This window comes from Podarcis muralis, chromosome Z (assembly GCF_964188315.1).
Source record: "Podarcis muralis chromosome Z, rPodMur119.hap1.1, whole genome shotgun sequence".
Lineage (NCBI taxonomy): Eukaryota > Metazoa > Chordata > Lepidosauria > Squamata > Lacertidae > Podarcis > Podarcis muralis.
In genome coordinates, this window is record NC_135673.1 from 20,525,184 (window position 1) to 20,550,363 (window position 25,180).

Consider the following 25,180-nt stretch of genomic DNA (forward strand, 5'->3'; position numbering starts at 1 on the left):
GGCTAGAGTCTTAAACTGGTGTACAGGGGGCGGAGACTCAGACGAGGCTTCGCTGGTCTAGGGTCTAGACGTAGAGACGCACGCTAGGGTTTGAAAATGGGAACTAAACTTCAATAAAGACTTTGTACAGTTCTGCTGGCTAGCGTTGGTCTTCTGTGAGCTGAGACCTGGGGGCCGTCTCTGACATTATTATTATTATTATTATTATTATTATTATTATTATTATTATTATCATGGTGAGTTGAGGCAATGCTTATGGAAACTGCAAGAGGGGAGAGGGCTCTCATACCTGCTTGCAAGTTTCCCGTAACAGGCACCTGGTCAGCCACTGTGAGAAGAGGATGCTGGACTAGATGGGCCATTGGCTTCATCCAGCAGGCTTTTATTGTATTCTCAGGGAAACCACGGGGACGCGGGTGGCGCTGTGGGTAAAAGCCTCAGCGCCTAGGGCTTGCAGATCGAAAGGTCGGCGGTTCGAATCCCCGCGGCGGGGTGCGCTCCCGCTGCTCAGTCCCAGCGCCTGCCAACCTAGCAGTTCGAAAGCACCTTTGGGTGCAAGTAGATAAATAGGGCCCGCTTACTGGCGGGAAGGTAAACGGCGTTCCGTGTGCTGCGCTGGCTCGCCAGATGCAGCTTTGTCACACTGGCCATGTGACCCGGAAGTGTCTTCGGACTGCGCTGGCCCCCGGCCTCTTGAGTGAGATGGGCGCACAACCCTAGAGTCTGTCAAGACTGGCCCGTACGGGCAGGGGTACCTTTACCTTTACCTAGGGAAACCACAGGAGGCGAGAGTTACTCTTGGGCTTGAATCCTGCTTGCTGGTTTCCCATAGGCATCTGGGTGAGCACTGGTAAACTAATCTCTAGTTGTTAAGGGCTTTATATACTAATAGTAACATATTGAGCGTGGCCAGGTAGCTACATGAACCATTTCCATCCCAGCTGTTCTAATAAGAACTGTTAACTTTTAAGAATTCATGCCTGACCTTGCTTTTTCCCTTCTCCCTCCAAATCCCTTTTTCCTTTATGGTCATGTCTGGCACAGGCTGAAGGCTGTATTAAATGCCCCCCCCCCCCGACTTTTAAAAATAAATAGCATGTGATTTTATTGTTTTAAACCAAATCCACTGCTGATGTGTGTGTTAATTTTTTAAAAAAAATGTATTTACTTTAGTCACCAGCTGGAAATGTGTAGAGTGAATGTTGTTTTGTGTTGTTGTTTTATTATTACACAGAATTTTTAGTTTTGCTTCAGTATCTTAAGCTTTAAAGCACACCTTGCATAAAAGATAGTTAATAATTTGCCCTGGCAAAAGAACATTTCGCCAGAGCTTGGGTGGCCACCAGTCAAGGATTATTTAGCTATAATGCAGGGGGTTGGACTAGATGGCCCTTGGGGACCTTTAAAACCCTACAATTGTATGATTTTAGCTTGTCGCTTTGAGTACTTGGTGCTCTTTGTTTCTAGTAAGGGGAGGATTGCCACTTTGCATTCATGATATGCTCTCTTTATGCTTTTAGGTAAACAGAAGTACCTCTGTGCCAGCCGAAATGACTGCACCATCGACAAGTTCCGAAGGAAAAACTGTCCCTCCTGCCGCCTTCGGAAATGCTATGAGGCTGGGATGACTCTCGGAGGTAATCCAGTTTCTGTTTATGAACCTTTGATTCTTTGCAGCATACCTGATTCACTTGCTATGTGTCATGTATCTAAATGAGGCTGGAGGCAGGTATGCGGGTAAGATCTCAGCTGTTGCAGTCATTCTCTTCACCCAGAAGCCTGCCACTGATAATGGATTAGATTAGTGCCCTTCTTCGCTGAGGTTTTGGCAAGCACCCCAGCCCTTGCTGAGTCAGGCAGGGCCCTCTAGCTAAAACAAAACCCCAATCTGTGCTCCAAGGCCAGATCCAAAGCTAGATCCTCAAGAGATGATCCTCTGTGGTGCAGGAATGCAAGCTCGCAATCAAGGCAATCTGTTTTCATTTTTTTTAATTAACTGTTTATTAGTTTTCTACAAAAAGTTTTGTTGCAAGCAAGCAGTCATTACATTGTGGGTGGAGGGACTTCAAGACATGCAATATAGCATGTAGGACATCTTGGGAAATTGTGCTTAGAGCTGTAGAATGGGCACATTCTTTGAATTAAATAAACATAAATAATAACCAAATCAGATACTCTACCATGTCAAGAGAAATTTATCACTACATTCACCTTACATTCTAGCTTAATGTATTAAGTAATTTTTCATAGCCTGGAGGAGGTTCTTGGGCATGTTCCTCTTTACCTACAAAGGAGATAAAGTCGGACTGAAGTGGTACTACATTATCCTATTTATTTAGGCACCTGGCGATGCTCCATTTGTATATTAATTTTTCTAGAAGGACGCTATCCCAAACTTTTAAATGTAAATCTTTCCAGAAATGCACAAGAATCATTCTGGCTACCGCCAATAAATGCATAATCATTTCTTTATTATGTAAATTTAAGTTACCCTTATCAAAAATAAAAGTGTCATGTGGGAGGTTGAGATAACATGGCAGGCATCTGCTTCTCACAACCTGAGAGCCAGAGAGGCAAATGTGGTTATTAGCAGAAGGTGTTCTCTATGAGAAATCTGTGAGACCTCTCTTAAGAAGGTCCTAGGCAGCAGATTTGTGGTGAAAAAGTTGTAGATTCTGATATTTTCATGATCCTCTTAAAAGAGTTATCAGAGCAGTTTGCAACTATAAATAAGACATTCATTGTGCCCAGGGCTCTCCATCTGTCCTGCATGGTGCTCAACACATAGGGGCGTAAGAAGAGCCTGCTGGATCAGGCCAATGACACATCCAGTCCAGCATCCTCTTACAGTCACCTAACAGTTGCCCGTGGGAAATCAGCAAGCAGGCTAAAAGTGCAAGAGTCCCATGGTTTCCAGCAATTGATACTCAGAAGCATTACCTTCTCCAAATGTGGAGGCAGAGCATAGCTATCGTGGTTAGTAACCATTTATAGCCCTCTCCTCCATGAATTTGACCAGGCTCTTCTTCCATAGTTGGAGGCAGCAATACTTCTGAATACCAGTTGCTGGAAACTGCAGGAGAGGAGAGGGCTCTTGTGCTCCAAACCTGCTTGTGGTTTTTCACAGCCATTGCATACTGCATCAATATCATCATCGAACTCTCCACTATGCTCCCAAGGCTTCTTGTTTCTGCTCTGCCATCACCAATTCAGATTCCATGAGCTTATACTGTATATGAGATTAATAATTTATTTGCCCCAACATGCATCACTTTACTCTTGTTTACAGTGAATTGCATCTGCCATTTTACCGCCCGCTCACTTACGGAGCTTGGTGGAATTAGTGAAGATGCAGGAGAGTTGGGATTTCAAGTGTGCCCTCCTGCAGGATGGATGGTCTATATATAGATGACAATACTTCACCCTCCTCTTCGAGCTCCTGAACAGTTGTTGCCTCCCTCCCCAGCTGCTCAGCCCTCCCCAACCTCTGCTGAGACTCTCCAGGTGGGGTGGGGGTGGGGGTCAGGAACCTAACCTGGCCCTACCACTGAACCCAACCCCTCCACCTCACTTCTACCCGCCAAACTCTGGACAAGTGGTCCTTAAATTAAAATCAACATAGTACATTGGCAGCTTACATGTATTGAACGCGTGATTTCAGCCTTACACACTTGACAGACTGAAATACCACAAGTTAAATGAACAGAAGATGGAGAGTGATCATATTGTCAAGATCCACATTCTGTGGTCTAGTTTTGCCCTCTAGCAGAAGGTTTCCTGCTTGCTCACTCTTGGAAAAGATCCATAAGGCTGTTAATAATACAGATTAACTATGAAAGCAATCATAATAAGCAGAGCAGGAGTATTGCTCATTTTCTCAATGCCTCCTTCCCAAGAAAAGACCTGCTATGTTCTACACATGATGCTAGAGGCAGGATAAGTGCAACAGAGAAAGACTCTGGAGTGGGGGGAGCAGGCAAGAAAAAACATGAGAGTGACGTTGGGGATTGGTATGGAAACCATGCAACTCTTTGGCTTGCCCTGCAGACTAACCCTCTTCATGGGTCTTCATTTGCCCCTAAAGACAGAGGCCTAAACTTGAGGTTTAGTCCCTTTCTTCTTCCTTCCATTAGCAAATCAGAGACATGCACACACCCTCTGGTCATAGCCATACCATGCATTTAATGCACTGTAGTATCACTTTAACAGTCACATGGCTTCCCCCAAAGAATCCTGGGAGATTCAGTTTGCTATGGTCACCACCTTTGCAGGTCTACACTACAGTACCTAGCCCTTTTAACAAACTACAGTTCCCAGGATTCTCTACGGTTGTTAAAAGTGGTCTAAGGGTGTTTTCTCTCAGAAAAAAACTCCCCATTCCTACAGAGGCTGTAGTTTATTCAGTAAGGAAGCCAAGCAAATGTGAGGCATCCTTTGAATTGTGCCTTCTTGATTGAGCCAGCCTAAGGCCCTCCAACTCCCTCCTCATCCAGAAAGAAATCCCAAAGGCCGCTTTTTAAAGCAGTTAATGATTTAACTTGTTAAGTCATAATAAATCCATGAGCAGCTCTTTGGAATGCTGACAGGAGTTTGGCTGGGAGGCAGTTGTTTCACTGTCACTTTTGAATGCTGTTGCTCCTGAGAACGTAAAGTAAAATATATTCTCCTTCCCCTTCTTCTTCTTCTTCTTCTTCTTATCATAGAATTGTAGAGTTGGAAGTGAACCCCAAGTCATCTAGTCTAACTGCATAGCTAAAGAACCCCAGAAATATGGCCCTCCATATTCTTAGAAACCTCCAAGAAAGGAGAGTCCACCACCTTCCCAGAGACTCCGTTACACTGTCAAACAGCTTTTAACACCAAAAACTTATTCATAATGTTTAGTCAGAATCTCCCTTCTTGTCATTTGAATTCATTGGTTTGGGTCCTCCCCTCCAGAGCAGCAGAAAACAAGCGTGCTTCATCTTCCATGTGACAGCCCTTAAGGTATTTGAAGATGGCTCTCATGCAATCTCTCAGTATCTTCTTCAGGCTAAATATTCCCAGCTCCCTCAACTGTTCCTCATTAAGCTTGGTTTCCAGATCATTTATCATCTTGGCCACTTTCCTCTGCACACCTTCCAGCTTGTCAATATCCTTCTGATATCATTTTCCTGTACAGTCATTTATTTTATCAACATTTGGCTGTTGTGAGAATAGCTGGTGTGTAGTTTAAGGTGTGAGATTGCACTGGGTTACAAACCAGCCTTTATTTGTTGTTGTCCAGTCACAGCCAGAAAAATCATCCATCACCTATCTGTCCCAATATCTGCGGCACCTAGCAGAGACTTATCTACACTTAATCTTTTGACCCGCTCTTTCCTTTCAATTTTTTTTATTCATTTTCACTTTTAACATTTATCATCATACATATATCATAAGCATTTTACAAATAGGATTCTCATGGTTTCCCCAGATATTATTTTCAAACTGCATTGTATCATATTCTCCATATTTTCTTGAAACTCAATTTTTATCATAGTTCTCGCTTCATTACAAGTGTTTTCATAATCCTGCCAATGTTTTCAATTGTTTACAGTGTTTTTTTCTGATTTTCCTGGTCATTTTTGCCAATTCGGCATAGTCCAACATCTTTATCTGCCATTCTTCTTTTGTAGGTAGAATGTCCTCCTTCCATCTTTGGGCAAGTAACTTCTGACCCGCTCTTTCCAGGCACAGGTCTGCGCTTAAAAGCTTGGACCCCAGAGCTTTCCCTGTAAAAACCCACTCTTTATTACTCTGTCAGTTTGGGTTTTCAACAGTTTGCTGTTTTCCCCAATTGAGCTTTAAAAGGTGAGTTTTCATGGGGAAAGCTCCAGAGCAAAAAAGAAAAAAGGGCGCTTGGACATGGAGCTTTAAAGCATAGGCCTTGTCTGCAAAGAGCAAAGGAAAGGAAAGTGTGGATAAGCCCTCTGAGTGCATTAACACAGCAGTTCATTGCATTTCCTCAATGTTTCCCTAGCTGTTAATGTCTGCATTATTATTTGAGCTTTCAAGCCACTTCTGGAAATCTAGTGGAATATGGTGATAGTTCAGCGCACATTTTTGTATTAATTGCTTCCAAGAAAAATCCATTTAGTACCTCACTGACTCAGAAAATTGTGGGAGAAAGGTGATGAGATTTGGGGCAGTATATCTAGTGGAATATGATGGAAGTGCGGTGCTCATTTCTGAACTAATTGTTTCTGGGAAAAGCTGTGGGAGAAAAATGACAAGATTGGGGGAGGTATACCACCATACAGTTCTTCCCTATTGTTTTCATGGGGGAATAGAAGCATGCATGCATGGAAAGGGGAGAGAGGAGCGATGTTGTCCAATGACACCACACCCAACTGCTGTGAATGAAATTTAGCACCACCTGCCAGTAGATCAGTCAAGAAGCCATTGTATCATAATGCTACAGGAGGAGGAGGAGTTTGGATTTGATATCCCGTCTTTCACTCCCCTTCAGGAGTCTCAAAGCGGCTAACATTCTCCTTTCCCTTCCTCCCCCACAACAAACACTCTGCGAGGTGAGTGGAGCTGAGAGACTTCAAAGAAGTGTGACTGACCCAAGGTCACCCAGCAGCTGCATGTGGAGGAGCGGAGACGCGAACCTGGTTCCCCAGATTACGAGACTACCGCTCTTAACCACTACACCACACTGGCTCTCAGCGTGCTGCAGGTGCTGCAGGAATGCAAGGGGAACATTCTCCCCTTCCAACATCATATCAAGAGCAGTCCTCAAATCAAATGAATGCTTTCCTCTGAAGGATAGCTTTCCTGTCCCTGAAATGAGACAAAAGAGTAACAAGAGCTATTAACCAAAAACCACAGTACACAATCAACCTTAAACAAGCTCAGAGGCAATTGCTGAAGGTTCATGACTGTTTCATAGATATAAAGGGCTGCACAGCTACACAATGCAGGCACACCTTAAAATTCTAATCTAATCTAAGATAATCTTTCCCACATATCTCGGGCACTGCAAGTCTGGGGACATACATTTGCCATTTCCCCTGTGGCTAATTCCTTGTATTATTTGGCTGTTGCCTTCACCTGCCTTCAGAGATGCAGTCCTTAAAACCCTGCCTTTCATGGATTGGGCAACTTTTTGGAAAGAGGAAATTATGATGCTTAACTCCATGTTCTATTTCTGTGAAAAGTCCGTCGTGATACATCACCATGCATGAAATGGTCTCACATGTTCTGACCCTTTCACTGAGTCATCTTTTTCTAAGAGTCTTCTTCTAAGAAAGTTTCCCCCTGAAAGTTTCAGGGCCATCATGGTGTCACATAAGGCCTTTAAAAAAACCACTCTCACATAATTTCTCTATTTCTTTCCCAGTTCTTCTGACTCCTTAAACTGATTCTCCACCTCCTAGCTGCAAGGAGGTCTAGCTAATTATAGTCATTGTTGGAAGAGTTGGAAGAGACCCCCAAAGGTCATCTAGTCCAACTGTCTGCAAAGCAGGGATCATGACTCAAGAATCCCTAACAACAGGCTTTTCTTAAGTAAAAGCCAGTGAAGGAATATGATCTTTGCATGTAATCTGTAATTGTGGTTCTCATACCTATTTATTATACATATACAAAGAGCAACCCATTGAAATATTAGCCTTTCTCTGTCTTTGGTTGACTCACGATCTCTGGGGCTTTCTTCACCAGCTGTCAAGGAAAGTCTGTGGGCATTACTGTCTCATTTGAGTCATTAAATATATCCAGACTGCAGTGGATTTTCTTTTTTAGAACACGATTAGTGTGTGTTAATCCTACCCACGAATCAGGGATAATCATCCTGCTTTGTGGTGGTGTTCTGTAGCATAAATATTGACACTAAAGATGTACAATATCCTGGCAAGGGATATTCCCTTGGTTCTTGTTAGGCAGAGAACAAATTGGGTAAATATGGCATGGTAAATCTCCCAGCACATTAGCAACAAAACCTGTTGGGATAAGCACTTGCACTTGCCTCCAGTTTGTTCCTAATGGAAAAGCCAGAATCATAGGGTTGTAGAGTTGGAAGGAACTCTCAAGGATCATCTCGTCAAATCCCTTGCACCGGGGGATTCACAGCAAAAGATTCCCTGGCAGATAGACATCCCATCTCTGCTTAAAAACTTCCAGTGAAGGAGAGTCCACTACAGTGGTACCTCGGGTTAAGAACTTAATTCGTTCTGAAGGTCTGTTCTTAACCTAAAACTGTTCTTAACCTGAGGTACCACTTTAGCTAATGGGGCCTCCTGCTGCCACCGCTCCACCGCTCCATGGTTTCTGTTCTTATGCTGAAGCAAAGTTCTTAACCCGAGGTACTATTTCTGGGTTAGTGGAGTCTGTAACCTGAAGCGTCTGTAACCCGAGGTACCACTGTACCTACCAAAGGAAGCTCTTACTGTCAGAAAGTTCTTCCTGGTGTTTAGTCAGAATCTCCTTTCTTGTAACTTGAATTCATTGTTTCAGGTCCTGTCCTCTGGAGCAGGAAAAAATAGGTTTGCTCCATCCTCCATGTGACAAACTTTTAGATATTTGAAGATGGCTATCATAGCTCTTTTCAGTCTCCTCTTTTCCAGGCTAAACATACTGAGCTCCCTCCAAAGTTCCTCATAAGGCTTGGTTTCCAGACCCTTGGTCATCCCACTCTGCACACATTCCAGCTGTCAATATCCATCTTAAATTGTGGTGCCCAGAAACGAACACAGTACTCCAGGTGAAGTCTGACCAAGGCAGAATAGAGCAGTACTATTACTTCCCTTGAACTTCATTGGAGGGCATTGTACTAGAGCTGTCCCTTCCAACTGTGTAATTGTCCCTTCCAACTCTACAACTATACTGCTGTTAAAGCAGCCTACAATTGCAATCTTGAGAGAACTAAACTTTGTCACTTCGATATCTGCTCCAATTTCTCTTTCCCCACATATTCACCCTCCTTTCCTTATGAACTAACTGCCAGAATTCCTTTTGTGTGAGATCAAGGCCTCTCTAGTATTTCATTCATTTGTGAGAAAAAATGAATGCAGCATATTGAGGAATGCTGGATTGTGTCTCGTTAATTTGATTTTGCAGTTTTAAAAGCATCAGAAGTTTTAGCTTATAGAGCCACATTAACAACAACCACAGCCTGTTATGTGAACCAATTAATTGATATCATTCAACATTTCTATGTCAGTTACAATTAGCATTAGGTGACTTGACAAAATTTTATAAAATTATGCACAGCCTGGAGAAAGTGAACAGAAAAAAGTTTTCCTGCCTCTCTTGTAACTATAGAACATATGGACATCCAAGGAAGCTGAACTTTGGAAGATTCAGGACAGATAATAGAATCATAGACTCATAGAATTGAAAGGGACCCCAAGGTTCATCTGTTGCAACCCCCTGCAATACAGGAATCTCAACACACAGTGCCCCATCCAATCTGAAACCATACTGGATCCTGCTTACCTTTGCAATGTGCTAGCACCATTAAAAGGAAGTTCTTCTTCACATGGCACATAGTTAAACTAGGGAACTCACTGCCGCAGGAGGCAGTGATAGCGACCAACCTGGATGGCTTTAAAAGAGGATCAGACAAATTCATGGAGGAACAGAGGGCTACCGAAGGCATTCATGCTTATGAATAACAGTTGCTGGAAACCACAGGAGAAGAGAGCCCTCTTGTGCTCAGGTCCTGCTTGCAGGCTTCCCATAATGGGCATCTGTTTGGCCATTGTGAGAACAGAATGCTAAACTAGATAGGCTGTTAGCCTGATCCAGCAGGCTGTTCTGCTTTTATGATCCCAGCTGTTGGGCACACCCAAGCTAAACTGATGATTTGATTTATTTTCTCCAGATAGATATGGGTTCATGGTCTTGTCATGTTTTGCATGGCTGTTTACTCTTCTAGCCAGCCTGGCCTAGGTGAGCAGGAACCCTCTCAGATCTCTTAGGAGAGCAGGAAGCAACAGGAAAGATTTTCCTTCAGCCTTTGAGCTGGGGCTGCTCCCAGAGGACACACCTCTAGGAAAGAGTGACTGTGGAGGAGTGGTGCTCATCTGGCTCCTCCTCCTCAAACAAGACCAGCTAGTCAATAAGAAAAATTAACAAACAATAATGTGGCATCTGCAGCAGATCCAGTTCTGCTTATCAATACAGTCAAGTGGGTGTATATGGTTTGTGGCGATTTCATTGGTAAACTGGTCCCTAGACATTAATGGCTTGGCAGACCACTTCTGTACTACAAAGAAGTTTTCAAACTTGACATGAAGGCTGGCAACATCAACCCTGCCATGTGGGAATCCTTTGCAGATGACCACAGTGCCTGGAGACAGTCAGATCGTGTATCTACAGCAGTGACCAGAGGAGGAATGACCGCTGGAAAAAACGCAGAGAGAAGAAACACCATGGTGCATCTCTAACATTGAAACTAGATGCCTTCATCTTCCCCACCTACAACAAATCATGTCTCTCCCAAATCAGCCCCAAAGGAGCACTCCTCCATTGTCTTCCAAGACAGACAGATGCCAATAAATACATATTAATACTAACACCTTGAACTTGCCCTGGGAACAAATGGGCTGCCAGTGCAGATCTCTAAGCACATGTGTCATATGCCAGCAAGGCCTCAATCCTGTCAGCAATTGTGCTGCAGCTGATCTGCTGCTTTCCTCCTTCTTGTAGCCTTCAGCTCACAACATCAGATCACCAAGATGCTTTCTGGAGGTTCTATGGATGCAAATGTTTCTATGGCTCAGGGGCATTGACCACAAGTTGTAAGGTATCCAAAGGATCTTGTAGTCCAACCCCCTGTTATTCTTGTGAACATATCCCTCCCACAAATGTGTCAGAGGGATAACATGAAAGCAGGCTACAGTCCATTTTTAAAAGTGTACACCAGTGGTTTCCAATATGGGCAATACTTCTGCCCCCCCAGGGGGGGGAGTAGTGGGATTACCTAAGGGGAGGTGCTAAGATGTAGGGGGATGGCAGGACAGTGCTGCAGGTTTGAGTCACTTTCATACTTTGAAAAGCTGGCATTATGGATCAACTCCATCAGTTTTGCTGAATTAATTAAACTAATTAATTTGTTCTTGAGTAAATGTGCAATTAATCGTTACAGTTTTCAATTTTACTTTGCTGTTACCTTCCTGTGTGGGTTGTGCAAACCCCTATTCTGAACAGTGCTTTTATAGAGTAGGCAGCACAGGATATGAGTGTAGATTTTGCTTCTGTCCTTCCTTAAGTCTTCCTGCCATCACTGCTGCCCCAGTATGCCCATGAAAGTGTTGCCATTCCGCCAGTCATGGAGCACTTCAGAAGGGGACAGTCAGTGGGGCAGAATAAAGCCCGTCTCGTCAGCTATGTGAGCAAGCGGAATTAATTGGTAAATACACCCAAATTACCAAAATGTGTTTCTCCTGCGAGGCCTGTGTAAACAGCATTTGCAGCATCACATGTGATATGTTTTTAAGCGAGGGAGAGAAAGGTGAGTTCATGTCCCCATTGCTTGCAGGAGCCAGAATGCTGGCAAGGGAGGTGCAGAGCCATGAGGGTTTCTGCTGTAGCTGCTGGGCTTGGCTTAAGCTATTTCCAGGTCACCCTGCTCCTCCTGTGCAATTCACAACTAGCTGTCATTTGCAGAGAGAACGGAGGAACATTTTGCAGGGTCCTTCTGTGCTATTGCTGCAGCTCCCTTTCTTCTGCTGTGTCTGCTGTGTTTCAGGAGCTCATGGAGGCAAAGACCCAGTTGCCTTTAACCTCTTAAACTGGACCACCCAATGGGAATTACTGGTTGCACTCGGGGAATTTTTTTCAACAGAGCCAGGAATGAATCTGTGTCTGGTTCTGCCAAAATTGGAGTTTGAGATCATGTTCCTGGGCAAAAATGCTGAAATTGTCTCTAGAGACCTTGCCATTCCCAGGTCCTCCAGGATAATTTGCAGGAAGGATATTGGAAGGGGCAGGCCCTGGGCCTGCCACAGAAAGTGGGGCCTGAAACCTGACTGGAAGGGGTCCAAATGGTCTGCATCCTCCAGACAGGCCTGGAGCTGTTCCACAACCACCTGCCCAGGAATGGAAGATTAGCGACTGGACGATAATTGACCATAATGGCCAGGTCCAATGGCTTTTTAAAGAAGTGATTTAATAACCGCTTCTTTAAGGGGTTCCAGGATGACTCCCCGACAGAGGAAAGCATTCACCCCTCCACAGAGCCCATTACCTAGCCCTATCTGGCTCACTTTTATGAGTCAGGATGGGCAAGGATCAAACAGACAAGTGGTTGGTTTCACTCACCCAAGAAGCCTCATAAGTAACATATTGAAATTAATGACATACAACTTGACTAGACAGAGCACTAGCCCTTTCCTGCCCCTTCTACCGTGGTTGAGTCTACCTCTTTCCAAATTTGAATGATTTTGTCTACAAAAAACGTTGCAAGATCATGGAGTCCTGGAACTGTTTTCAACAGATGCGATAGAGGCAGTCACTAGCACCACTAGGTAGGCTCAAGGTTGAGCTATTGCCCCTCCTCAGTAATTACATTATCTGATCCTCATGCAACTTTTCCTGCTGCCCATGATAACAGAGAATGGGTGTCCCAATCCATCCCCCCTGGTGGTACCTGCCCCAGCCATTATGTTGGCTAGGGCCCAGTCCTGAGGCTGCACTGACCCTCTTCCCTTAAAATGAATAAGTCAGACAGAACTAAACTATTTAAAAAGTTTGTGCATACTTGAAAGAGAGCTTACAACATCTCTGATGTGTTTGGGCAGAGGTCCTCAAACATTTTAAACAGGGGGCCAGTTTACTGTCCCTCAGACACTGTTGGCGGCCGGAGTATAGTTTGAAAAAAATATGAACGAGTTCCTATGCACACTGCACATATTTTATTTGTAGTGCCCAAAAAAACAGGAAAAACAATACAATATTTAAAATGAAGAACGATTTTAATCAATATAAGCTTATAAGTATTTCAGTGGGAGGTATGGGCCTGCTTTTGGCTAATGAGATGGTCAATATCTGGCGAGAGCCAGATGTGGTGTAGTGGTTAAGAGCGGTAGTCTCCTAATCTGGGGAACCGGGTTCGCGTCTCCGCTCCTCCACATGCAGCTGCTGGGTGACCTTGGGCCAGTCACACTTCTCAGAAGTCTCTCAGCCCCACTCACCTCACAGAGTGTTTGTTGTGGGGGAGGAAGGGAAAGGAGATTGTTAGCCGCTTTGAGACTCCTTAAAGGGAGTGAAAGGCGGGATATCAAATCCAAACTCTTCTTCTTCCTCTTCTTCCATATTTGTCACTTCTAGTCGTAGCAAGCGATGCAAGTATTCACCAGTTAGTCTGGATCTGGTTGGCGATTTCAGATGTTTCATTCAGGAGAAAGTCTGTTCACAGACATAGGTGCTGCCAAAGTTGGTTGCGCTCCAATGCCAGCATAGTTATTGGGGCATCTTTCCACATTACATGTTTGGGGATAAGCTACTTAATGCAACATTTGTGCATCAAAATAAGTGCAACCCCTTGCCCTTCATTACGGTCACTATTAGATCCTGCATTTCCATGCACTGAAAAGATTTGCATTCAGAAGGCTGACAGCTGCATGTTGGGCAAAAATGTGTGCTGTATTTGCATGCATGGATGTGCACTGTGATGCAAAGAGCTGCGCCTGTTATATTTCTGCCTGTTCTGCAGTAGTTAAAAGAGAAAGCAAGCCAAGGGAGGGGAGAGATGATTTGCAACCCTCTGTCATATGAGAGCAGCCACTTGGCGCCTCCAGGTGACTGAACTATTGTTGTCTACAGGAGGCAAGTTCACATCAATAAGTGACACTTCCAGATATTTCTTTGGGAGTATCACAGACTGCTCAAAGCAAAGCAGAGCAATCCTACATATATCCACTCGTAAGTAAATCCCACTGAATTCAGCGAGGCTTCTTCCCAGATAAGTGAGTATTGGAGCTTTAAGAGTCTCATTTGATGTAATGATAATGACGATAATAATAATAATAATAATAATAATAATAATAATAATAATAATAATAATAAAAATAAATAATAATAATTTATTTGTACCCCGCCCATCTGGCTGGGTTTCCCTAGCCATTCTGGGCGACTTCCAACAAAAGATTAAAAATACATTTAAAAATTTGAAGGCTGCAATCCTACAGGCACTTACTCAGCAATGGGACTTACTTCTGAGTAGACATGATTAGGATCCCCATATCTGGGCCATGACTTTATTAGGACCACACTAAAATGTGGGAGAATCCTGCATCATCCAGGCCTTTCCTCGCGTGGATCTCCTCCCGCTCCCCCACCACTACCCACCCCCACCGGGCAAGGCACAACTTACTGCATGGAGGTGTGGGGCACACACAACTCCTTGGCGTGCAGGCAGCGGGGCAGGCGCCCAATAGCCTCCCTTGCACCAGGTTGGGTGCATCAGGAAATCAGGGCGGCGACAGCGCTGGCGATTGGAGGTGCGGGCAGGAGCCCCACAGACGCTGCCCAGCCAGGTGCCCGCCCACAGCTGCGGAGGCAGCGCAGCACCACTATAAGAGTACCTGGAGACACGCAGCCTGCCCTCACTGCCTGTTCGCCCTGTCCCTCGCCGGTGCATGCAAGCCTTCTGGAGCCTTGCCGCCTCGTCCATCTTTGCGCCATCTGCCTCGTCCAGGAGACTGCCGCTGTTAGACAGCAGCAGGTTCTGCAGTTGCTGGGCGGGCCAGGTCCAGGACCCTGGCGGGCCAGATACGGCCCACAGGCCTTAGTTTGAAGACCTCTGCGTTTGGGCCTTGCTCATATGGAAGGCTTAAGTCCATGGCTAACGTGCCCTGACCTAAAATGCTGGCCTCTTTGTCTGTCGGGAGATTCAAGTCACATAAAATGATGCAGTCCATCATTAAATTGTGGAACTCCCTCCCACAGGAGGCTGTGATAGCCACCAACCTGGGTGGCTTTAGAAGAGCATAAGACAGATTTGTGGAGGAAAGGGCTATCAATGCCTGTTTGCATAGGTGGCTATGCTCTGCCTCCATGGTCAGGTGTGGTGATGCTTCTCAATATCAGTTGCTAGAAAATGCAGGAGTGGAGAGTGCATTTGTGCTCAAGTCCTGCTTGCAGGTTTCCCACAGGCATTTGAGTGGCTACCATAAGAACAGGATGCTAGACTAGATGGGCTAGACTAGATCCTGCAGGCTCCTCTTAGGTTCTTAAGAAGCTGCACAAGATGAGCCCACCTTGATCTTATCTAGGGCTTTCCTCCCCTACATTACAAAGCACATTACCAAATTGAACTTAGCATCCAATGACTTTCAGAGAAAGCACAGCAGGTGGAACCCTGAGGTTGCTTACCTTCATAAACTGTATAGAGCCAGGGTATGTTTTTACATATTCTGTATTTTTAAGATTTGTGGCTTGCATTTCAGGAAGCATTCCTTCCTTTTGTTTAAAGCCCTTGTTAATCCAGCACCACTTAATGAAAAAGCCCTTCTGTTTCTCCCCACCCCCACCAGATAGAAGTGTGTCTGCTGTGTAGGCAGCAACATCCTTTCATGAAAATATTTTTTCTGCAGGTTTTCTAAACTTCCTGCCAATTTGGCATCAAGGTTCTGCTTATTTGGTTTTTTGGAGGGGGGCAAAACTTAACGCATTCTCAGGTTCTTTTTGAAGCTGTTTGCTGGGCTTTTGTTTGATTTCAACAAGTAGCCACTTTGAGACCTATTAAGGAGCTAAATTTTCATGTTAGGAAAAAAGCAACCAGGATCAGTGTGCCAATAGAACCTGTCTTCCACCTCATTTTCTGCCTCAAAGGGTCTTTTTATATTTTTGAAAACTGTTATTTTCAGAGCAATTCCTGATGAATCATTCATTGCAGCTCTTGGTTTTTGTCTGATGCTGCTGTGTGGGGGATCAGAATGTTACCCCAAAGCCAAACGGACAAAAAAATGGACTGCAATGAAAGAACAGCTAACAGCTGGTGAAAGAGAGTAGCCAGTTTGTCTTACTACCAGCATAATGGGAATGAGGCACTGGCAATCACGAAGCACGGCCCAGAATGAGGTGTCATAGCCTCCATTAGGACCTGGTAGACGCACGCAAACATACGCCTGTTTCAAAATGCTCTTTGCCCCTCTGATAAATAATGCACTATAGGATTCTGTACTATAATTACTATACCGTGTGATTGCATCTTGCACACATTTAACTTGTGCAGTTTCAACTATACATGGTTGGAGGCTAACTGGTTGAAATACTGCAATTTAAATGCAAGCAAGGCAGAGAGCTTAAAAGCTCTTTTTGCACCAGTTTTCCCCAGCTCAAATAAAGCTTTTGAGCTGTCTGCATTGCTTTACAGGCAAGGTTTTCATGGCCCGCTAATTCTTCGAAAGCTCTTGGAAGATCTCATAGGGCTGTCCTAGTTCTCTTGAGATGTCACACAAGCATCTTTACTCTTTTAGAGCTGGTGCGCTGAGCAGGCATTACCCGACAAGCAAAACCCAGCATGAAAATAGCTTTTGAGCTCTCTGCCTTATTTGGTGTTTGTGTGTGTGTGCAGGACAAAGTGGCAGGACAAAGCCCTCTTGGTGCACCAGCTTCAGAAAGCTAGGGGTACAGATTGAGTATGCATGTTTTTGCAAGGGAACCCTTGGACCCAAACACCCATGTATGACACAGTCGTACTATACTATACTCTAGGACAGCCTTTTTTAACCTTGGGTCCCCAGATGTTATTGAACTACAACTCATCCCTGACCTGCTAGTTTGGAGTGATGGAAGTTGTAGTCCAACAACATCTGGGGACCCAATATCAAGAAAAGCTGCTCTAGGATGTCCACTGCAATTCTCAAGTAATCAGCTGATGGAAAAATAAGCTGTTTTGCTGGCTTCCAATCTCAGAGCAGTGATTGTGTTTGTTTAGTTATTTCCCCCATTAACTTCTAAACACATCTGTCCTCCCTCCCTGTCTCTCTCAGCACATGCCTTACCACTGGTGTGCCCAACTACTCTGCTTTTATAGCAGCCAGAACTGCTTTTGCAAAACTTGTGGTAATGCAGCTCAGCAACGGAGAGAGTAATCATGGAAGAAAAAATGCTTTGCTCATGCATCAGGTTTCAGAAGTGAAATGAGGAAGGGGAGGGGGGAACCCCAAAGCAACAGAAGCATTCAGGGGGTTTTTCCCAGCCCGTTCTCAGATTGGCTTGCAAGGTCTGCCTCGAGAATCAGTTTCACTGGCAGCCAGGTAGGAATGAGCCTGGAATGGTGACGACCAGATGCCAGCAGGTGGTTCTACCTTTGAGCTTCCTCACATGTCAAGTGTGTTAAGGTGGAAAACATATATCATCAGGTGTTCCAATTAATGGGCTGTTAAGAACAATCAGCTGTTTCAAATTTGCAAGTAAATAGCCTCGCAAGGTGAGCATTAAGTGGCATTCTGGGACTATATTGTTCTTGTCCCCATCAGGTACTCAATTACACCAGCTGCATTTACAAGGCATAAGTGACCTTTGGTATTTCCTACTGGTTCAGGCTCAAGGGTGTCAAAGCTAAAATGGTTTACAGATGAACCCAGGTGGCTGGTCCTTAGCGGAGGGAGGGGGAGCAAAGTTGAGCAGAAGGTGACACCTCCTCACTCCACATCTCCTCAGTGATGCAACACAGGGCTTTTCAATATGGAAGAACAGAAGAGGTTGCTGGATCAGGCCAGTGGCCCATCTGGCCCAGTATCCTGTCCCCACAAGGACCAACCAGATGCCTGTGGGAAACCAGAAACAGGGCATGAGTGCAAAAGCCCTCTCCTCTCCTCTCCTGTGTTTCCAGCAACGGGTATTCAGAAGCAATACATCCACAGACCATGGAGGCAGCGCATAACCATGATGCCTAGTAGCCACTGATAGCCCTCTCCTCCTCCATGAATTTATCTAGTCCTCTTTTAAAGCCATCTAGGTTGGTGGCCATTGCTGCCTCCTGTGGGAGGGAGTTGCACATTTGACAATGTGGACTTTCTTTTATCTGCCCTGAATCTCACAACATTCAGCTCCATTGGATGTCCACGGGTTCTAGCATTATGAGAAAGGGAGACAAACAGCTGTGCTGATTCCCAGTTCATTTCCGGACTTAATTTAAGGGGCTCATGCTGAGGTTTAAAGCCCAATGAAAGACTGCTTCCTTCCCTACAGACCCCCCTCAGATGCCAAGACTGGTTGTTCCACTGCCTTCGGAAGCTCAAGGGGTGCAGCCAGGGAGAGGGCCTTCTTTGTGGCAGCCCCTAAGTTGCAAAACTCCCTCTCCACAGAGATGTGTCTGTTACTTCATCTATACTGCTTCTGGTGAATGCTGAATACGCATTTCTTTAAACTCTAGCCTTTGGCACCTGATGTGTATATTTTTAGGGCCCACCTTATCTCTGACTTTGTTTTAAATTGTTTTTAACACACTGTTTTGATTGTTGCAACCTGCCCTGGAACCTGAGAGTGAAGGGCAAGTCATAACTGTTGCTGCAAGGGAGGAAAGATAGGTATATAAGGAGAATTCCTGGGTGCCAAAGTCCAAGTTTGGGGCAAGTGCTCTTTGATGTGAGAACCCCAGCAGGGATTTAAAATCACAAAATATGCAGCAAAGTTAAGCATGGAAGTATGAACTGTTAGGCTTTTGAAATATGCCCTTGTGATATCCAAAATGTCTCTTTTCCCCTAGCATGGAAAAAGAGCACCCATTCTGTAGCTTTAAAATGGTTTACTTGCAAACTCTCCAGAGGTCACATTCATGTGCTTTTCCATACAGCATTCTGAAAAAGTTTCATAGGCAGTACAACTTGGCTTAGTTACAGTAGCAGAAGTTCCTAAATTATTGGTATAGGACAGGGGTCAGCAAACTTTTTCTGTGGGGGGCCAGTTCACTGTCCCTCAGAACTTGTGGCGGGCCAGACCGCAAGCGAGAGCATGTACACACCCCCTCCTTCCTTCCCTTCTTCCCTTGGAGACAGAGTGGCTGAGATACTTCCACTCACTGCATTCAGATGGAGCGGGCTGGGCTGGGGAGGGAGTGCTGGGTCTCAGCTTGCACGGAGGGGCCGCAGCCACCCCCTGGGGTGTCCATGACTGTGCTGCTAATGTGCCACCTCCGAGCAGCACAGAAGAGTCCTCCTCCTCACTCCTTGCAGTCTCTCTGCTCCCGCTTCTTCCCACCCCTTCACTTCTCCTCCCTTCTCAGAGCTAGACATCAACAAGGGACCCTGCCCTGTGCCTCGCCCCAATTGGAGCAGCGAATCTCGGGAAGGGTCACCATTGGCCACTGGCTCGCATCAAACTAGCCAATGGAGGGGAGGCCTGAGGTTGCTAAGCATTGCGGAAGTCTGAGCAACCTCAGAGCATGCTGGAAGATGTAGTCCGGGGGGAAATCGCAAAAAAATGGCACCCCCCTAAAAAATGTGGGGGGGATTGGCAATTGCGCCAATCCAAGTGGCAATTGCAGAAGCATTTACAGGCCGGATCCAGAGGCAATTGGGCTGGATCTGGCCCATGGACCATAGTTTGCCAACCCTTGGTATAGGAGCTCTAGAGTGGCTTGTGGAGCAACCAGCTTAGCCTCTTCACAAGCTGAGTTCATCAGGTAGACTGGGGAGGGAACAAAGACTTTATTGCCTGGTTTTCCCAAGGTGAGCTAAACCTGGCAGGACAGCTTATTCTATGACCTTAACTCTTTCGTGCATTAATTAGACGTAGGCATGTTGCTTATATGAGGCTGGTTCTCGCACAATGACAACAACAGCAATAACATGTCCTAAGCAGTCTTGCTTATTATTAGAAGCTGTGGGCTAACAGCATAAGATGAGTGTCTCCGTTGTATGTGCATATTAACTTCTCAGGGGCTTCATGAAAAACAGATTGCTAGATGGAGGTCTTACCTACTTATCTGGGAGTAAGCCCTTTTGAACTCCAATAGGGCTTACTTGTGAGTAAGGGCATGTATGCAATAGCCCTGTAAATGGATCTTCTGTCTGATTCAACAAAGCGAGCCTTGTAGGTTCTCATGGAAGGCTTTCCATGCTACAAATGAAAGCATAGGAAGTGTCTGCTGGATCCAGCCAATGACAGTGTTCTGTTCTCATGGAATTTGAGCACAAGAGCCTTCTCCCTTCCTGTGATCTCCAACAACCAGCGTTCAGAAACATTAGAGGTGGAATTGTGCTCTGCAATTACTTTGGAGATTTCACGAGACCGGCAGAGCTTCCGTGAGATGCACCCAAAAAATAATCTGCTCATATTGCTTTCACGACATAAATAAGTAGCATGGGTTGGAGAGAGAGGCAGCTCTGTGCCAAACAGAACCTGGAAATGGGAACTCCTTGCACTCTTAGTTTCATTCTTGGCATGGATCGAAAGAGATTATTAGGCCCAGTCTTAAAGTCAGCTCTGTGTGTTAGAGAGAGAGAGCGTCAGCATAGTGCCCTTTAGATGTTGGGGACTCCATCTCTCATCAACCCCTGCCAGTGTGGCCAGGGATGATGGGCTTTGTAGTCCACAATATATGGAAAGTGCCTCAAATCCCCCCACTCAGCCATTAAGCTCATTGGAAGTGCTATGTGTGCCACTTTGAGCTCTGTGAAGAAAAAGGTGGGAACAAATAAGGCTTTCGTGCCAGGCTAGCAACTAGCAGAAACATCCCTGGGATATCTTTTACCAATGCTCTGTGGCATAATGGGTCAGTGCATCTGACTGTTAACTAGAAGGTTGGTGGTTCGAGCCCACTCAAGGACAGCTGTGGGCAGCGGCTTGGACTAGGTGACCCTTGGGGTCCCTTCCAACTCCTATGACTATGATATAAAGAACAAAAAAGGGGGTTTCTTTACCCCCCCCAAAAAATAGAAACCCTGCCTTCTTGAATGTTGCAGGTAAAGCACAATCACCCACCAAGGTCAAGTTCTTACATGAGACAGATGGGCAAAATCAATGTTATTAACATCTGGGTGTTTGTGTGTGTACAGAAACAGACATATCCTTCTTTCTAGGTCACTCTGACCTGTTCTGCCTGGACTGCTTTATCTTTGTTTTTTTAACAAAAAAATGTTAGTTTAAATGTAATTGTAAAAACATGTGCTGTGAACATTCTCCCCCTCTGGACCCCTCCCTGCTTTCATCACCCCACAGAAAGATGCAGCATATTTGAGAATGTTTCAGTAGCTGGACATTTGCTGTTAACTATTCATTAACAATGATTAGAGCTGGTGAATTTAGCTTTGTTTTTTGGTGAGTGAAAAAGGAGATACTGCTTCCCCCCCCCCCCAAGGATCTCCATCTCTTGGAACAAAATGGTGCCTTTTTATTATTTTTGAATAAAGTACCATTATGGATTCAGTTCACTCTGACTCGAGGACTGAAACCTGTTAATTTGCAGAGGGGAGGGAAAAGGAAAGCTCTCTTATTCTCCAGTTTACCATGTGCACCAAGCAAAAATGGGCATGTGTGGGTGAGCACCAGCTAATGCTGGCAGATTCTTGATCCAATGAATCATAGAACCATAGAGCTGGAAGGGACACCAAGAGTCCACTCTCCTGCCATGCAGGAATCACAGCTCACATCTGGGTTGGCAGCCATCACTGCCTCCAGCGGGAATGAGTTCCAAAGTTTAACTATGCACTGCATGAAGAAGTCCTTTCTTTTCTCTGTCATTCATTGGTAGAGCATCTATTTTCCAGGTTCAGCCCTCAGCATTTCCAGGGAGGGCTGGGACACCTGCCATCTGAAACCCTGGAGAACTGCTGGCCTAATCAGGTAGAAAGCAGTTGCCTCTCTTGTTTTTATGCTGTTTGCAGTGGCTACTTCTTGAGAGGCAGAAACCCAGCAGTGGGTTGGCAGGCAGGGAGCACCAGGGAGGAGGAAGAATTGCTTCCATTCCTCCACATAAAGCAACTGCTGAAAGAATAGAGCTTCTAGAGCAGGGCCTGGCATCACCTGTAACCTCTTTACCTTCCAAGGCATCCAAGCGATTAGGATATTTGGCTTACATTACTGGAGACTGTGAGTTCCAGTTTCTCTTGGCTTATTAACGCTAGATAGCTGCTTCCAGCCCAACCAGCACTGGGGCTTTTTGGACAGTGAAGGCTCTAAAGGGTGGAGAAAGTAGCTACCACCATTTCAGAAAGGGCAAGCCACCAGTTCTGCACCACTGTCAGCTGCCCCTCTTAAACACCCTAGTCCGCCCTAATCCAGTGCAATACACACACCCCTTCCACAGTATACTTCATTGTCTGTGGAAATTTGACATTGAAACTGGACAGTCCCTTTGATGCCTGAAATGTGCCAGTCAATGAATAAATCCTAAATATTATTTATTCATTACCTGCCCTTCACCCACAGGCTCCAGGGACAATTGAAACACAATATTAAAATACAATTTAAAACAAATTACAATTCACACAAAAAATAAGGTGTGTCCTAAAAATATACACCTCAAGTGTCAAAAGCAAGGGTAAATAGGTGTGTCTTCAGCAACCTCCAGAAGCTGTATAGCCAAGGTGCCAGTGGGGTGCTGTGGGGACGGAGTTTCCCAGCTCAGGGGCTGCCACAGAGAAGCCTCCCTCCCCCTGGGCCACCACCAGTTCCCTGAGCCTCTGTGGGCAGAGGAACTACTAAGAGGGCCCTCCTCAGTACTCGAGAGGGTCTGTAGGAAGGGAGACAGCTTTTCAGATATTTGGAGCCTATGTCATTATAGGGCTTTGAACACCAGCAAAAGTACCTTGAATTAGGCCTGGAACTAGTGTTTTAAAATGGGTTGTATGAGATCAAAATGGAGCTGCAGGCAGCAATCTGGTTGCTGCATTATGGGCCAACTGACGTTTCTGAATCATCTTTAAGACAGAGCTAATTGCAGTAGTGTAGCCTGAAAGTTACCACCTGGAAATAACACACTTCAAGTGTCAAAGGACTAGGATAAAGAGGTGCATCTTCAGCATCTTTCAGAAGCTGTGCACTTCTGTAGGGAACCCTACAGTTTAGGGTCTGCTGCAGAGAAGGCCTTCTCCCAGACTGCTGCCACCCCAATCCTCTAAGAGCAGAGGAACTATTCAGAGGGCCCCTTCTGCAGAACCGAAGGTGGTGCCAGATGTATCTCTGTGGGGAGGGTTTTCCAAGATAGACTGCCATCATGGATGCAGGCCTGCATTCTAAGCCCCATCAAGGGCAGCTGGGAAGTAAGTGCCTACACTGGCACGACCTTGTTTCCAGAATGCAGCCAACAGACACCGTAATAACATACGTCTGCCTTACTCTCTGCGCCTGAACTGCCTGCTCTCGGTCTCTAGTGTTGTCAAGGGAACCACTGATATTCGGAGGTGTCAACTGAAAATCACGGGTGATCTTTGAGGAGCCTAACCCATCCCTGCCCCAGGCACATTTTGTTTTCCGATTTATAGAGCATTCAGAATGAGTAATGGCCTTTCTCTTCTGTCTCCCCTCTGGCAGGAGCAGCCGTCCTAAACAGAACATTCCCGTTTTATGGCCATTGTGCCTGCCTGCTTAATAGGCTCTGGTCTCCCCTTACAGAAGTTGCGCTTCTCTGTGGTCTAGGGTTGCCAAACCAGAGGTTTTTTGAGCGCACTTAATTCCTGACAGGCCATACCATGCGCACACACCCGCCCAATGTTCTTGGCGGCCAGATTTTCAGCTGCATCAGACAAGGAGCTGGACAGGCCCTGAGCACAGGAATGAAGTAATAATATCGAGCCACTGTCATTTTTTTCTTTCTCAGTCTGTGGCAGGTTTTATACTTCAGCAAGCAGATGGAAGGCTAGAGTGTGAATTATGGGGATGACCACCTCCCTCACTCTCATTGTATCCAATGACAGGCAAAACACTTAATAAATGTCCCCCTTCAATCTCGCTCTCAGAATTGTGGAGGTATAAGGGATCCCAAGGGTCATCTAGTCCATTCTGTGCAATGCAGGAATTACAGCTAAAGAATCCCCAACAGATGGCCATCTAGCCCCTGTTTAAAAACCTGAAGTGAAGGAGGGTCCAATACTAGACCAGATTAAAGCAACTGGAGCCCTTGGGCTAGGAGACCTTGGGAGGCCCAAACCTAATAGCATCTGATCAGGAGATTCATCTACTCAATGAAAGCAGAACATTGCTGAACATTGGTAAAAAGATTGTTTATAAATCTAACACGTTTACAAAAGCATGGAATTATTGAATACATTCACATAGAACATTCATAAGGGAATCATAACTATAACATTATATACAAAGTCAGAACAATTTCTTTCAAGCTCTTTTGGATGCAAACTTATCAATGATATCATTATAATCAGTAAATTGCAGTTTATTATTTTCTATGCAGAGAATGTTTAGATCAGACAACCCGTCTCGGGTCATTGTTGACAGTAGATCATTCTTTATCCTTTTTAGTCTAAAAATTATCTTTCTTCAGTACAGTTTGTAGCCATTAAACAAAGGAACAATTTGAAAATTGTTTCCACATTTGGATGGAAAGGCAGTGTGAATTTTATTCTGGAATATTACTTGATACATATCTTGGTGGCTGAAATTTTCTTTTTCAGGGTGAGCTTGTTTGGCATACAGGTAGAAGTGCAAAGGTTCAAAAACTAGACTAAGGTCAACACCCTTTAGATATTCTTCCATCAACACCATTGTGAATCTGTTCCTTGGTTGCTTACAGGTTCACCAAAAATGAAAAATTGCCAACTACACTCCTATACACTGCTGCTCTTCTGCCTGGGTTGACTTCAAGAGTATTTATAACAGGGATAAATGAATTTACCCTAAACTTGTCTCTTGCAGAAAGTTTGTCCACAGCTTTGGGTGCTCTCACATCATTGGCTGGATTTTGTTTGTTTGGTATTGTCTGGCTTCTTTTGACAGTTTTGTATTCTACATCTGGTAGTCAATTTTGCTTGCTGTTCAATTTCATCAAAATTAGCCTGAGTGTTTGATATGAGCTGCAAACATTTGTACATGTGGTCAATGAAAATTGTGAACTTTGGAGTGCCTTGCTAACTTTATGAAATTGGTCTAGCAAATGTGTCCTAATGTGCCCAGTGCTAACATACCAATGGACCTTTCACAATCCAGAATGATATTCCCTTATTTATTCCATGTGGTCCATAAACCTACATCATTCTTGTCTCTGACATCACTAGTAGCAGGCACAGTTGGTATTTTTATATCTACA

The 25,180-nt window shown here is 44.9% G+C and overlaps 1 protein-coding gene across 1 annotated transcript in view; it reads left to right on the top strand.

Annotated features, from left to right (window-relative positions):
- The window catches only part of AR (androgen receptor), a 239,587-nt gene that overhangs the window by 154,041 nt on the left and 60,366 nt on the right, over positions 1-25,180 (top strand). Inside the window, exon 3 of the mRNA XM_077922599.1 lies at positions 1,521-1,637. Within this exon, the coding sequence (XP_077778725.1) occupies positions 1,521-1,637 (117 nt within the window). The remainder of the gene's footprint in view (positions 1-1,520; positions 1,638-25,180) is intronic.